The sequence below is a fragment of the Phocoena sinus genome, chromosome 12, assembly GCF_008692025.1.
Source record: "Phocoena sinus isolate mPhoSin1 chromosome 12, mPhoSin1.pri, whole genome shotgun sequence".
NCBI classification, from domain to species: domain Eukaryota; kingdom Metazoa; phylum Chordata; class Mammalia; order Artiodactyla; family Phocoenidae; genus Phocoena; species Phocoena sinus.
The window spans coordinates 41,873,649-41,890,062 of record NC_045774.1 but is presented as its reverse complement, the minus strand read 5'-3'; the positions used below and the strand labels follow the sequence as shown (position 1 = coordinate 41,890,062).

Genomic DNA, 16,414 nt, shown 5'->3' with positions numbered 1-16,414 from the left:
GCTTTCTCATACTCATAATATGCTTTATATACTAATGAGACACAACTTCTCCAGACTTCACAAAACTTATGAAAATCTGAGGGATTTTTAGCTGTAGTTTTTTTTTTTTTAACCTCTTTGTATTTCTCTGAATTGATGTTCTGGCATTAGAAGTTAACGTAAAATGTATGGCATTTACTTATGAAGTAGATTTTTTCACTCTTTAAGGTATCATCAGACAAAAATATATATGTTATTTAGGATTCCTGAACTAACTGATAAATTAGACCAATATGAAAGATCAGAGGTTCTTCTGTAGGAATTCTAGATTTTAGATTTTATTTGAGAGTATATTTGAACATTTGGAATCTAAACTCATATGGTCACTAACTCTGTCAACATACTGTTGGCAGGCCATGGAAATATCTAAACCAAAGGCATGGTCGCTAAGCTGTGCCCTGGGGTGACTTACACCATAGACCTGGCAACAGCAATTAGAAAAGGCACAACAGTGGTGCTGGGTCACAGTGCCCTTATTGATGAGTACATAAACGAAATAAGATTTATTCTTTTGTTTAAAAAATTTTTATTAGAGTACTATTACATTCCAGGAAGTACAGAGTGATATAGAGAACTGAATAAGATAGTAAAACAAACACACACAAAAAATAAGAAAAAGTTCATGGTAAATATTATGACAAAAAAAGGTTGATGTGACAGGAAATGACTAGAGGTGATACTGGGTTGATGGTAAGAAAAGATCTTTTGAAAAACGTGACATTTAAAATGGCATGATCCGATTTACATCATAAAAGATTACTTCAAGTCTGTGGAAAAAAGTGAAATTGGGGAGGCTAGATAGAAGGCTGTTATATGGTGTCTTGGACTAGTGTTTTCTAAGGCAGGTGGAAGCAGGTGGCGCTGGGAGGTGGAATAAACAGGATTGACATTTACATGAGAGAGAAAGGAAAGAGGGAAAGCAAGGATGACTCCTCATCCTTTGAGCAAAAAGCAGTGCCAAGAAGCAAAGATGATGGGTTGGAGATTGAGAATCAATACTTTTGAGTCAGACATGCTAAGCCTGAGATGCCTATTAGACAACCAAGTGACTGAATTGAGGTGAAGATATCAAGGCTGGAGGTTTAACTCTGAAAGTCACTGACATACAGATGGTGTTTAAACCACAAAACTGGATGAGATCCCCCAAGTAAATGTCTGCTTGAAAGAATATCGGATGTACTAAAAATCTGTATGCAAAAATATTATTTGGCAATATTCTATATGGGCAAGATCCGTGCTAATAAAAATCAATGCCCTATATAATAGTCAATTTGTTTTAAAGCATCTTAAGCTACTTGTTAGTTTTTGAGATGAGTGAAAAGGGCCTCAAGAGGTCCTCTTCAGCTCATTGAAAGCACTTGGATACTTCAGCATAGAAGGCTTACTAATGTGTTTCAGCATTTCTAGTCTTGAAGGACGAATATAATAAGACTTTCAGCTAAGTGAGGAAGAAAACTGAAAATAACTAAAAATTGCTGCACTTAATTAGAAACTTACAGCTTTGTACCTAAGAAACTATGCTCTTAGAAGTAATCTCATTGTTTTAAACCTCAGTTTATTCATTTAGAAAATAGCACAAGGTTTTTTACATGTTTGCAGTTTGCAATCATATTGGTATATAACTATTGAAATCCACTGAATTACAAGCTTTTAGAGGACCCTGCCTTGTTCATATTTTGTATCCAAAATGCCAGACTTGGTACCTGGCAGAGTAAGTGGTCAATAAACGTTTACTAAAAAACGAAATGAATGACATGGACTTTTATTATTGAGTCAGTTCTTACTACTCTACCTTTTCCCCTTCCCCACAGTAACATAGGCAGTAATGAGAAACTTCTAGATAACGAAAAAGAAAGAAATTATTTAGAAAAAATATGTGTATCTTGCATAAATCCTGTTGACAAAAGCCAACAGAATCTAAGACTTAGAAATGTAACCCTTCAGAGAAATGAACTAATGAGTATACTAAATATTTGTTCAGAAAATATTAATCTGAACAAAGACAGACTGCCAAGAGGGAAGCAACATACACTGAATGGCACCTATCTTGCCCTGCTCTATTTTGTTCTCCATACTGCAGTCAGAGTTTTGAAATTTCAATATTTGAATGCGTCACGCTCCTGATTAAAACCTTTCAGTAGCTCCTCATTGCCCTTTAAAGTCTCAACAAGGCAAACAAGATCTGACCCTGCCTACCTCTACCACCTTCCTAGCTCTCTATTCCCCAGAACAAAGGTATTTGGGGGCAGGCTGAGGGCCTCTGCACGTACTTCCCCCTCTCCCCAGATTGCTGTTCTCCTTCCCCTCTTGGCCTGACTATTGCTTCTCTTTCAGGTCTCAGGTAAAGGATCCCCCACTCAGAGAAGCCTTCCCCAAGTTCCCAGACTATGGTAGGTCCTCATGGTACATACACTTGTGTCCCATGGTTGTAATGAATTAATGTGTCACACTGTTATTTCTATTTGCCTTCTTTTCTAGATTACAAGCAATGAGAAGGCAGAGATCATTACAGCCCCATCACTGGTCTGACACAGTGCATGCCATATCAGAAGCACTGAATTTTTGACATATGTCAAAATGTCATCAAATGCCAATATATAGAATAAAATTTTCATTACTAACAAAAGAAATGTCATTTGTTAAATTTCTAAATTCCTTGAAGCAATATCTACACTAATCTTATGTTGCAATTCAAGTAAAATGTTAGATCTTAATAAAATGTTCCAAAATTAAATACTTAATATACAATACTGTAATTTCTTAAACTATATAAAGCTTGTTCTAATATTAATTTCAAATATACTAATATCTAGAGAAAAGCAACCAATAAACCTAAGATTAGAAGTAGGAATCACAACTTTAATAATTCTCCTGAAGCAAAAAAATAGAAGAAAAAGTCATGAACAACTATTTAATGTTTTAACTAAATTAGTAATAACTGGCTTTTAAATGAAATTAAGGTAGAGAAAAGCTAATATGTTAGGTAATCTTAACACTTCTCAGAGACTACGTCTTTAAATAACTTTATAATCATACATCCATTAAATGCCTTCATATCCAAAATATTTTAATTCTTTTTAGTATCTTGCCATAGGAAATAGAGATAGATTAAATTGATTTATTACTACAGTGCCACCTAGAAGTTCTTAAGTATTTCTCAGGTGTGTTCTGGGCCCTAGTACCCCTGAAGGCACAAACTGTTCTGCATGTCATCACAGTCCTACTATAGTATTTTGCAGAACAGATACACACACACACACTCAGTACACATTAAAACTACCCAGTATTTTAACATCTCTTTTAAAGTTAGGTATAGATATCATAGTTTCATCTCTTCACCCTCTTCTCCTAAAGATGTCAATATAAAAACTGGATAGACTTAAATTTGCAAAAGGGAGTTTTTGGCAGGGAAAAGAAAATTAAATATTTTTAGATTTGCAAATTAATTCAGAAAGCAATTTAGTACTATTTATTTTAGAAGAAAAAAAGCATAAAAATAACATAGGTCTGATAAAAGAGGATATAACATAGTTGAAGTAAGAATGTCATTAATTTTTTTGACTGAAGAAAAATTTTAAACTTCCGTATTTACTAAGGAAAACATTGCAAATTAACTTTGAATCCAGGAACTGAAGTAGGAAGAATGACGTATCATGGATGTTGGTTGATTTTTGGTAGACCTTAATTCCATTCCACATTTTCTGAGAAAGCAAAATTGAGCCATGCCTGCTATTCCCACTCTCTGTTCTAGCTGGCTTTTCTCTTTTCTCCATGTTATTTCCCTTCGTCTTCCTGCTTCTTCTTCTTTTGACTTCCCTCTTCCTTACCCAAGTTCTCTCTTTTCCCAGGGTTCAGGCTGAATCTCTGATGCTTCTTTTACATAGTTCCTGCCCTCCTAATTTCTTGGGAGAGGATTCTGAACCTTCAGGGTCAAGCTTCACTGATCTCCTGGCACTGCTTAGGGCTTCTGTCAAGGTCATGGTTCGAATCAGCTGAGAAGAGATGATTATTCCAAGTCCTTTTCTATTCCTTCTACCTCAGAATCTGCTTGCAGCTCTTCTTCCATTAAAAGGTAGTACTGTTACTCATTTAAAATGGGCATAAAACTGATGAAAATATAATCTTTTTTCAATAGACAGAAATATGATTTCTAAAGAGAGAGAATTCCTTTCTTCCTAACATAAAACTTCTTAAAGAGTTAAGAGAGAGAGCCAGCAGAATGAGTCCTGAGCTTATAGTGCCAAATTTACTCAAAATTTTGCGTTCTAAATAGTCTAGTCCAGTGCTAATAGAATTATAATTCAGAGCCACATATGTAATTTTGATTTTTTAGTAGCCATATTAAAAAGAAAGTAAAATTATTTTTAGGCATATATGTAACCCAATATATCCCAAACACTAGCATCTCAACATGAAATTATATAAAAAGTACTAGTGAGACATTCCATATTCTCTTTTTATACTAAAATTTTGAAACCCGGTATAAATTTTACACTGACATCTGAATTTGGATGAAGTTCATTTCAAGTGCTGAACAGTCATAGGTGGCCTGTCACTGCCATTTTAGACAGCACTAGTCTAGAAACCAGAAAGCGGTCTGCAACAGCCTTAAGAAACTGGCTTTTCAGTCACTCTTGATCAAGAGCATTGATTTTAATGCTCTGTTTCTTATTCATGTCATTGTTCTTTCCTACTGAGTGTGACAAATGCCAAAATACCCTGGGATTGTAGAATCAATGCGTCTAAAACCACACTCACCACCTCAGCCCCCTTCAGTGAAGTGGTTTGTCATGACCTCCCTGTCTCAGACGATGGTCTTCTTTTCGTTATCCTGGCTTCAAATCCTGGGTCAGTTTTAACATTTCCTTCTCCTTTACCAAAGTACTCCATCAAATTACATGATTTGTTCCTTTACAGTTTTTCTGGTAATTCTCAGTGAAATCAACTTAACTCACGTCCTATTTGGGTAGAATTATTTGTACTTCATATACGTGACAACTTCCTCTTTGGATGCCGTGCCTCAGTTTTTCTTTATTCAGCAACTACTGAGGGCTTACCACATGCCAGGCACAGTTTAAGCTGCCGGGGATGCAGCAGTGAACAGTACAGATAAAGATCAGCTCTCATGGAGCTACATTCTAACAGGGAAGGGAAGCAATATGATGCTATGTGGTAACAAATGTTCTGAAGAAACACAAAGCAGAATAAGAAGACAGAGAGTGACAGCGGGTGCTATTTAAAGTGGTCAAGGAAGCTCTTTTTGAGGAGTTAAGATCTGAGCAGAGAATTGAACAAATTGAGGAACAAGCCATGTAGATCTGGGGAAAGAGGATTCCGTTTGGAGGGACTGGCAGATGCAGAGGCCCTGAGATGGATTAAGCTTGGTGTGTGTGGTCCAGAAACTCCAAGTAGTTCAGTATGACTGTAAGAAAGGAAGGGAGAAAGTGGCAGAAGATGACACTGGCAATGCAGCCAGAGGCCAAATCACAAGGTCCGAATCACGAGGCTACTGCAGGCCATGATAAGAGTGTGGAGTGTGTTCTAAACGCGACGCGAAGCCACTGGTGGATTTGAAGCAGAAGAATAACTTCATCCAACTTAATTTTTTTTTTTTTTTTTTTTTTTTTGCGGTACGCGGGCCTCTCACTGCTGTGGCCTCTCCCATTGCAGAGCACAGGCTCCGGACACGCAGGCTCAGCGGCCATGGCTCGCGGGCCCAGCTGCTCCGTGGCATGTGGGATCCTCCCGGACCGGGGCACGAACCCGTGTCCCCTGCATCGGCAGGTGGACTCTCAACCACTGCGCCACCAGGGAAGCCCCAACTTAAAATGGCCGGATGGAAAGCAATTTGTAGGTAGGTTCCAGGTGCGGTGCAGAAGAGAACTGCGTATGGCTTGGCCTGGGCTAGTAGTGCAGGAAGTGGTGAGACACGGGCAGATCCGGGCTTACTTACTCTGAAGGTAGAGAGCAGGAAGTGCTGACAGGCTGGCTGTTCGGTGTGAGAGAGGAGGCTGAGCAGTGAGGAACGGCAGGGGTCTAGGAGGGGCGGGCTGCCTTAGGCTGGCATGGCAGAGGGGTGCATGGCACGCATTCAAGAGGTCTGCTTCAGACACTTTAACTTAGGGATTTATATCGAGATGTCTCCATTTCATCCTCACTTCAACATCACAGCCATATTAAGCTGTCTAACATAAAAATTTCAGCATGTTATTCCTCTGTCCACAAACCTTTGATAGAATCTCACAGCTTATTGTGCGAACTTTGAACTCGCAAGCCTAGAAGTCCAAGTTTTTCACAATGATCTCTCTCCCCAACTGTCCTCTTATTTCTCTGTATTCCTCACAGTGCCTGGGAAATAAGAGTATATTCAATTAAATGTTTGGTGAATGAATAAAAATACTTGTGTTCATCCTTCACCTTATTCAAGAGTCACACTAAAGCTGACCTCCTCAATGAACTCCTTCCCAATCGCACTGGTTATACTACTCTTTCTCTACTCTTTCTCTACTCTCTACCCAGCAGTATGTTGGTAAATGTTTGACAGCTCCCTGAAAAACAAAGCCCTCATCTGTAGCATGTGCTGTATCTGTGATGTAAACACTCCCACCATGGATGACTGCAAGCCACCGCCGTGATGACCCTGAATATGAAGCTGAGAAGGTATGTGCATGACAAGCTTGGTGAGCTGGTAGAGCTGCTGCACCACTGCTCCTACAGTACGAACTGTCCAGACCATTTACAAAGTCACTTACTACACAGTGACTTTTACTGTAGGTATCTGTATCCAAATCTTTCCCCTATTACACCGTAAATATGTGGAGAGTAAAAATTGTGTTATATACATCACTAAAACCAGCTAAATGACCTTGGGGCCTCAAAGTTCAAAATGGAAAGTCACACATGAACTACAAAATTCCATAATTTTATGCCTGGATGATCCGTGTGTCTCTCAAATTTCTCAGTCCACTGGTCTGAATAAGGGCATTGGAATATGAAGTCATATTGGTTCCAAAATTAAATCTGCCTTGAAAAAGGTGAAATAAAGAAATAAATGATGACAGTTTAGGATCACAAATAGAAAATACGATCACAGGGGAATCTATATAATCGCTTTGCTTTAGACTGAGTTGAAAAATAACAATGTAGTTCTTTTGCTTTCAAGGAATTCAAATGTACGCACCGATCAGCCCAGGAAGCATAATTAGTTTTGCACTGAAGTGTAATCATTGAATAGAAAGAAAAGAACACAATGAAATATTAAAAGAAAACTAAAAGATATAAAATTAGGCTCTGATTGGTCCGCCTGCCGATGCAGGGGATACGGGTTCGTGCCCCAGCCCGGGAAGATACCACATGCCGCGGAGCGGCTGGGCCCGTGAGCCATGGCCGCTGAGCCTGCGCGTCCAGAGCCTGTGCTCTGCAGCGGGAGAGGCCACAGCAGTGAGAGGCCCGCGTACAGCAAAAAAAAAAAAAAGAAAATTAGGCTCTGATTGGAGCACAGAATGAAAATAATAGCTTTTGGAACTTTTCATAAAGTAAAAAACATCTGATTAAAGAAAAATGAAATTCTTATGCTTTTCTATACCCATTTTTCTGATACATAGGCTATGAGGGTTAGTTTAAATCAAATTTAACTCTCAAGAGTTTAAATTCATGTGAAAGACAAATTCTTCTTTGCTCTAAGTAGGATGAAATACATGTAAGCTAAGGCGCAAAAGTTAGACTTGTGTTCAGTTCACTCAGAAATAATTAAAATACATGAAAATGCAGATCTTCTGATACCTTTCATAACATACGCTTCTGCCTAGGCCCTGGCTGTTTCCTATTCTATTCTCTACTCTTACTTCCTTAATGTCACGAACCCCAAGCCGGGTCTGTTTTCCCTAAGTGCGGAGGGGTGCAGGCTGTGCTGGGTGAACAGAGTGGAGTGGCTGTAGCACTCAGGGTCGGGGGCGGAAGGTTTGAGGAGCTGGGCTGAGCAGGAGTCAGGCAAGTGGAAAGTGGTGGAGCAGGTGTCAGAGCACAGCCTCTAGGAAACTATCAGAAAGAATCAAGAGAACAAGATCCAAAGGGCCAGGAAGGGTCTTCTTTCCAAAACAAAGTTCCATTAAAAAAATTGCTGGCTTGCTAGAACCGTTGTCATCTCATACGTCTACAAAGAGTGAAACCTCTAACATAATACCCACTTTCATTTCAACGTGAAATCCTTTGTTTAGTTGTTTTCTTAACTTTCCTCAGGTAGACAATCCTGGATGCAACAGCTATTTTCCAGCTTATCTACGGTAATGTGTGTGGCCTATATATTTTAGAAGTGGCGAGAAAGGAAGATACTGTAATTTTGGAAATGGCCTGATGGCCTGAAGCAGCACAGAACAGTTTTACCTTTGGAGGCAATTAATTCTTGGTTATCTTGGTATTTATGGTTAATCTGCTTTGAAAACTGATTTAAAAATTCTTTCTATCAAGCTAGTAGAAATTGGAGCCACATGTAATGAAGTATTTTATGATGCACAGACCTCGAACAAGATGCAAAGCATTATGTCCTCTCGGGAATGAACAATGTAGACGAGGTATCAAAAAAAAAAAAAAAAAAGACAAGACAAGAAAAGAATATCAGAGAAGCATGGATGAAATCTGACAATTTAATATAAGAAAGAGTAAATGAATAATGAATAAAATAATTTGATAGAAAACAGGTGGGAGAAGTGGTGGGCCCTCTTTACATTGCCAAATCTAGCCAGAAAATGTCTATGTCAATACTTCCTGATTGAAAAACAAGGCGGACTTTTAAGGATGTTTTCCATTTTTATCATGTAGTTGAATTATATGATAAAATTAAATCTTCCAAAGTACAGAACATCATAGAGGAGTAGTACCACTCTACCCAGTAAAACTTGTCCTTCTAGATCCCGAAGTAGAAATGTAATGTAAGTATACAGAAGGTAACTAATAAGCAATGCTAACATGCTGACCAACTTCTAATGAGAGTTGTTGTTTTCTTATTTTTGTTTCAAAGGTTTCAGATTTATTTATTCACACAAGCTCATAAATATTCATGTAGGTATACTCCCTTTCCAGAGTAACATTATAAGTTATTATGAAATACCAGTCACGAACTGGCAGGCTCAAAGTGCTCTTGAAAGACACTGCACGTATGTACCTATGTAATAAGTCATTTTACAAAAAGCTTGCCCTGTTTATTTTGAAATTCATCATGATCACAATAGAAAGATAATAGTGGATTTCTGGCACTGAACTGCTGAGCTGCTTCTCGTCCAAGTTCTGCACTTGCTTATCAAGTGGTGACTCATGCAGTCAGTCCTATTTAATTACTGGCTTTGCAGGAGACTGTTAAGAATTCATAAATTTAGAAGTTGTGTAAATGAGTGAAAATGTGCAAATTCTTTTAATTACAGTTATAAATGTTCTGGAAGTAACAAGCCTGACATAAGAAGATAGATTTAGAAAACCACCTTTCATTTATGTCATTTTGAAGCATAAGAGGCAACTTCCTGTTACTCACTTCTGGTAAGTGGTTTTAGGAAATCAGAATAACATCTAATAAATTTTACCTTCCACTGCCCAAATGGTATCTAATGGCTTGGAAAAAGATGGTATACTTTCAAATAATAAAAGTTTTCCATTTAAAATCTTTAATGCATTCATTTCAAATATTAAACCAAAAAACTGTAAGTGCTTCTCAGTACTTAGGACTGCAGATGTAACACAATTATTTAGCACACGGTTTCATAAGTTTCTGTCTCCTTGATTTTATACATTTAAAAAATTTTAAGTTTGCCTTATGAAAAATGACAAAATACAGTGAATTAATAACATACAATGTTTTATATTTCTGTAGCTAGAGAATGTCAAAGAAAATGAACCTCCATAATCTACAGACTATTAATTACCTGGTTTAAGAGATCTTCTACTTTTTTCTGCCATGAATCCCTGGCTGCATTTTTCTCTCGCTCTTTCAACTGCAAAAGTTGAGACATCGCTGACTTTTTATCCTCTTCGTGTTGAAGCCTTAACTCTTCGCGAAGCTTAGAACACTCTTGTCTAAAATAGAACAAATGCACTTAATTTGTGAAGAGAATTATTCCTCTCGATAACTGCAGTATAGTTGCTTGCAGGTTTTCTAAGCATTTAATTAATCCTCCTCAAAAGCCAACTCAGAATAAGAGGTGATTATTTCATAGTTAAGGACCATAAAGTAAATTGGTAACTTATCCAAGATCATTTATTTATCAAATTATTAACAGCAGAATAGGTATGAGAGCAATAAGTCCTCTGACTTCAGGTGAGTACTCTTCCTATGTTATAGTCCAGGAAATGAAATAAAAAGTAATCTATACTTAAGCAGAAAAAGAGAATTCCAATTTCTCTGCAATTAATCATGGGAAAAATTCATTAAAAATGCTGCTACTACAGCTTCAACAGTGAGACAATATAAGCCATATGACAGAAAACCATTTTCTGCACGTCTGTATAGGTAAGATTACATTACTGAGTAAAGAATGTACCTAAGGTTTTCAGTCCATTTTATCTCTAAGTCATGGGCCATTTTGTCCACTCTCAGTTTCTCCTCTTCTTTCATGGCAGCAAGTGTTTCTTCATGCTGTTGCCTTTCTTGTTCTAGCTCACTCTGAAGAATAAAAACTTTTCAATGAAGACTAGTCTTCAAAAGCAAAGTCACTGTTGCTTATTTCAAATAACGGAGTGCTTGCATTATAACTTTTAAATTCTACAGCACAATAATTGATAGTGCTATCTATGACAATTACTTGAGATTTTCTGACAATAAAATCATGGTACCCATTTAATATTTTAAATGTCCTTGTGCAAACTATATTTTATTAAGGCTTATAAGTTTGCAAATTATTTTAATAGTTTAAAGTCAGCATTAAATGAATAATCTTAACTAAATTTTCCATATCATAGGTATCAAAGAATTCAATTATCTTCACCTGTACACACATTACATAGGCAGATACGCTGTTAAAATTCATTCCCATTCATGTCAAAAGTATGCTATCTACAAAGCTTAAGCATTATCGTTGTATCTCACTGACGTGATTAAAATAATCATGAGAAATTTAGGCTTCTATTTTCATCCTGTAACTTCAAACCAGTGGTCCATGGGTTTAGTGTTATTATGATATATATGAAGTCTCTGTAGAGTAGCATAAATCAAGTGGTTTTCTGGAGCTTGGGGCTGGATATGACCTGTTCGGACAACACTGGCAACCATCAATCCCTGCCAGCAGTGTAGCTGCTCTTAGGGTACAATGGAAAAGGAAGAGATGATGGTCCATCCTTCTGTTAACACAATGATCCTTTCTGGATCACCCACTTGCCAGTAGCACACTGCACAATGACCCTTTCTGGATCACCCACTTGCCAGGGGCATATGCAGATTGATGGGAAAGTAGCAAGTCAGGGCTGTAATTGTTGACCTGGCTAGTAAGCAGTAAGTACTGAAACCTGAATTCAGCCATCTTAGCCAACTGTCATTTTCACTAAGTACTCTGCCTCTAAGAATTATGTTTTCCACCGAAGACAGTGTTGAATGGAGTAGAATTTCTCGAAGAGTATTTCTTTTACTGAATGCAAAGCACTTTATTAGACATTACTGGGGTGGGAAAAGAAGAAAGCGCTTGCTCTTAAGAAGCTTACTCAAAGTTATGGTAAACTGTGATGCAGCACCTTATATTTTCTCAATTAAATTTGTCCAGCAGAACAGAAAATGAACAGTTGATACGGTTTTGCTTAAGTTTTTTATTATGTTCTACTATTTGATAGAAGGACAATGTAAATATGAGCAAGGAACTTAAAGAAATGAAACTGAATCCAATTCTAAGCGAAAAAAATAAAATTTGAAGGCAACATGTACTGAGTGCTTACTATCTTGCTAAGCGCTGTGCTGTAATGGTTTACCTCGGTCAGTTATGACAACAGCAGTGTGACGTGCATTATCATCATCCCCCGCCTCTCCTGCATTGTGTGGATGAAGAAATTAAGACTGAGAAAAAGTAACTTGCCCAAAGTTACACACTAAGTGATAGATGCAGAATTCACACCCAACCAATCCTACTTCAGAGCCCACACCTTAAACCATCTCTCTGAAAGAAAAAATGATAAATCTCTAGCTACTGTCCCCCTAGATGTATGGTTCATTTCTCTACCTTCTAATGCAGTCTAAATATCTGCTCTTCTTCATGACCCTGAAGAGGAAAGACAAATCTTTTCCAAAATCTGTAGGTCACAGAGACCCACTGAGTTGCTATACATGGGAGTTCAACTCTTACCAGTAAAAGAACTGTGCGTACTAACTGTAAATGGATTGAACTGTGTTTCCAAAAAGATATGTAGAAGTCCTAACACCCCAGTTCCTCAGAAAGTGATGCTATTTGGAAACAGGGTCAGTGAAGATGTAATTAGGTAAGATGGGGCCACGCTGAAATAGGGTAAGCCCGTAATCCAGTATGACTGGTGTCCTTACAAGAAGATGTGAGGACACAGGAAAAATGCCATGCAAAGACAGAGAGAAGATTGAAGTTGTGCTGCCACAAGCCAAGGAATGCCTGGGGCTACCAGGAGCTGGAAAAGACAAGGAAGGATCCTCCCTTAGAGGTTTAAAAGGGAGAATGGCCCTGATAACACCTTGATTTTGAACTTTCAATCTTCAGAACTCTGAGAGAATAAGTTTCTGTTGTTTTAAGCCAATTTCTGTTGTTTGTAGTACTTTGTTATGGCAGTCCTAGGAAACTAATAATAATAATTATATATAAATGTGATGTTTGTAATAAACTTTAAGCAAAGTAAATTATATTTTTACCTCGCTGATATTTAGATTATAACAGGATAATGACATTACCTCAGCATTTAATAGAGCATCCTCGGTCTCCTTCAGCCTGCCTTTAGTCAAGTCCAGCTCATTTTGAAGTCTTTCCTGGGAGTCCTGAAGACTAGCAATGAGTCCTTCTGCAGAGCCAAGACCTTGTTCACTTTTGCTTACCATTTCTTGGAGGTGGCCAATCTGCAGGTAAATACAGTACTTTTAATACACCTCAGTGTAATCGACTAGCAAACAGTCACGTTTGTTTTCTTAAAGTCATTTCTTTAGATGTAATTTTACTGATGGATCTTTCTTGATGAATTTGGAAGAAGCACTCAACCATGATAGTCTTCATTTGTTGTTTTTTGAAAAGACCTCTATATTTATGATTTCCCTTTGTCATGGCAACCATGTAAATACATGGATACCTCAAGCTCCTGTGAATTCCTGGTTCTATCATATAATCAAATACCTATAAAAAAGAATTGAAGATAAAGATCATACCCAAGATTGAGACAAAAGGATCTTTTAGATAAAAATATTTTTAAAACTGCTCTTTAAAATTGAATCACTTATATTTCATTTGAGCCCTGTTCTCCATCTATTTATAGAAGTGACAGATTTAGGTCAATATTGATAAGCTGGTAAATGTAGCTTAAATTAGGATATGTTGTGATCTCTATGTTTCCATAAAAAATGTGTGTCTTGAAATTGTTAAGAGTTGAATTCACACACTCTTGAAATTAGGAGCTAATAGACAATTTGTTGATTAAGCAGACCTCAAGTAATGAGAGCTATTATAAAATCAGTAAATGAAATACTTTCAATTATCTAAGAAAATATTACAAAGTAAAAATCTCATTTTTATAAAACAGCCGAGCTTATCAAAACTCTACAGAAATGACAACTGGTAATTAAAAAATAATACCTGAGTATTTCTCACTGTAAATACAGACATCACAAAGAAAACTGAAAATCCTTCTTTAATCCCCTCTCTGACCCGAAATCCCCTGCCCCCAACTTCCTGTCTCCTTTCCATGCAGATATATGCACATGCTGAACAATTCCAGGGACGGTAGCATTTTATCTTGTTAGTATCTTTAAAGGGATGCCAACCTCATAAAATGAGCTGGGAGCTTCCATTTTTTTCTGGGCTCTGAAATATTTTCATAGCTAAGATTTACTTGTTTTTTGAAAATTTAGTATCATTCATCCATTAAAATCCTCTGGGTCTAGTGCCTCTCTAAATACATGTTGGACTATTTAGTTTCTTTCATGGCTATAATTGGTTTGGCCAGGTTGTTCAACTACTTTGAGTCATTTTAGAAATTTAAATTCTCATAGGCAGACATCAGTTTTCCTTAAATTTGAAAATTAACTAGCATATTTGTAAATAATATTCATTTACAATGCTGTAAAATTTTCTCTGTCACTGTATTTATGTCACATTTCCCTAGTCTACATAGATTACTTGTATCTTCTCTACTTTTTGTGTTGATCTGGCTTGCAGAATGTGTTCTGCAGCAGTGAATGAATGAATGGAAGAAAAGTGACTGTTAACAGAGTTAAAGGGGACTGAATTTACGAGAAAATCTAGTTTCAAGTTCTGGGTCTGCCGGTATAAAACAGCAGTAAAAATACCTACCTCACGGAGTTACTATGATAATTAAGTTCAAGGATATATGGAAAAAGGTTCTTTAACTAGAAAGCAACATACAAATATTAGGTACCGATCAATACTCATACATTTGCCAATCACCTATTCCACCCCTCCCAGCTTCTCCTCTCATAATTTTGCTTATGGTGTGTTTTGATATCTGTACAAATATTCTGTGTTTTTAATTCATGACACTGCCATCATATTTCAAAAAGCCTTCTTTGTCCTTGTATTTCTGTCACTTGAGTTTTATTTATATTTATATTCATGATTTAATATTACATTTCAATGCTTAGCCCACCTGGAGCTTTTTTGGTACAAGGTTGAAGAAAGAATCTAACTTCATTCTCCTCTTCTCTTCCATTTACATACAGTCTTAAAAAAGCATTGTCATCCACTATGATTCAGATTAAACCTATTAACTCTGGCCTCTATCCTACTATTCTACTGACATTACAGGTAAGTCCTCAGAGAACTCTTGATTGCATAACATTTTCAGGCCTCACAGTCTGATCCTAATCACTGTCTGACACTGACACTTCCACCCTCTTGCAAGTGTCTGCTTTCATGCTTTTCTGATATCCATTAATCCTTGTTCTCATGCTTTTGATTTCTCCTTTTCAATCGCTTTTCCCGGCTCTGTTAATTCAATATTGGTGCACTTCTTGTTACCAGCAATCTTCTCATTAGCTACCCTTGGGTAAGCTCTTCTTCTACTTAAATGGCTTCCAGAACTGCCCGATCTTTAGCTCCAAGCCTGCACACTCTACTTAGTTCCAGCCTCGATGTCTCACAATCACCGCAAAGTCAGCATAGCCAAACGACTCAATGTCTTGCCATCCAATGTATTTTTCCTCTACAGGAAGTACAGATTCCTATCTTCCAATAGTGGCATTATTATCTGTCCAAATACCTAAGCTAGATACCCGAGTCACTTTCTACCACTCACCATATCAAGCCCTATAAATTTTATTTTATTAAAAAATTTTCTTATTTTTGTATTTTATTGACATATAGTTGATTTCCAATTTTATATTAGTTTCAGGTACACAGCATAGTGATTCAATATTTTTATAGATCGTACTCCATTTTAAAGTTATTACAAAATAATGGCTATATTTCTCCATGCTGTACAATATATCCTTGTAGCTTATTTTATACACAGTAGAGTGTACCTCTTAATCCCATACCCCATCTAACCCCTCCCCACTCCCCGTCCCTACTGGTAACCACTAGTTTGTTCTCTGTATCTGTGAGTCTGTTTCTGTCTTCTTATATACATTTGTTTTCCTTTTTTAGATTTCACATATAAGCATTAACATAAAGAGTATTTGTCTTTCTCTATCTGACTTACCTCACTAAGCACAATACTCTCTGTGTCCATCCCTTGTTGCAAATGGCAAAATTTCATCCTTTTTTATGGCTGAGTAACATTCCATTATATACATATTGGGTTGGCCAAAAAGTGCCTTCAGCTTTTAAGTAAAAATAAAAGACACAGTTTTCATTTTCACCAAGAACTTTATTGAACAATGTATTCACCCTTTTGTTCCACTACCTTCTGCCATTTTTCAGGCAACTTCATAATTTCATCTTCCCGAACTTTTTTACCTTTTTGAGCAAAGAACTGTTCCAGGTACCTTTTACAGTCTTCCAAAGAATTGAAATTTTTTCCATTAAGAGAATTTTGTAAAGACCAAAATGAATGGAAATCCAAAGGTACAACGTCTGGTGAACACAGCGGATGAATCAGAACTTCCCAGCCAAGCTGTAACAGTTTTTGCCTGGTCATCAAACAAACACGTGGTCTTGTGTTACCCTGATGGAAGATTATGTGTTTTCTGTTGGCTAATTCTGGATGCTTTTTGTCGAGTGCT

General features: G+C 37.1%; 1 protein-coding gene across 3 annotated transcripts in view; it reads right to left on the bottom strand.

The window, feature by feature from the left end:
* Positions 1 to 16,414, bottom strand: part of FAM184A (family with sequence similarity 184 member A) — a 120,315-nt gene that overhangs the window by 30,924 nt on the left and 72,977 nt on the right. For all 3 annotated transcript variants that reach the window (XM_032651926.1, XM_032651928.1, XM_032651927.1), the window contains exons 7-9: positions 12,920 to 13,081; positions 10,566 to 10,687; positions 9,951 to 10,101 (exon numbers count right to left, since the gene is read on the bottom strand). In XM_032651926.1, the coding sequence (XP_032507817.1) occupies positions 9,951 to 10,101; positions 10,566 to 10,687; positions 12,920 to 13,081 (435 nt within the window). The remainder of the gene's footprint in view (positions 1 to 9,950; positions 10,102 to 10,565; positions 10,688 to 12,919; positions 13,082 to 16,414) is intronic.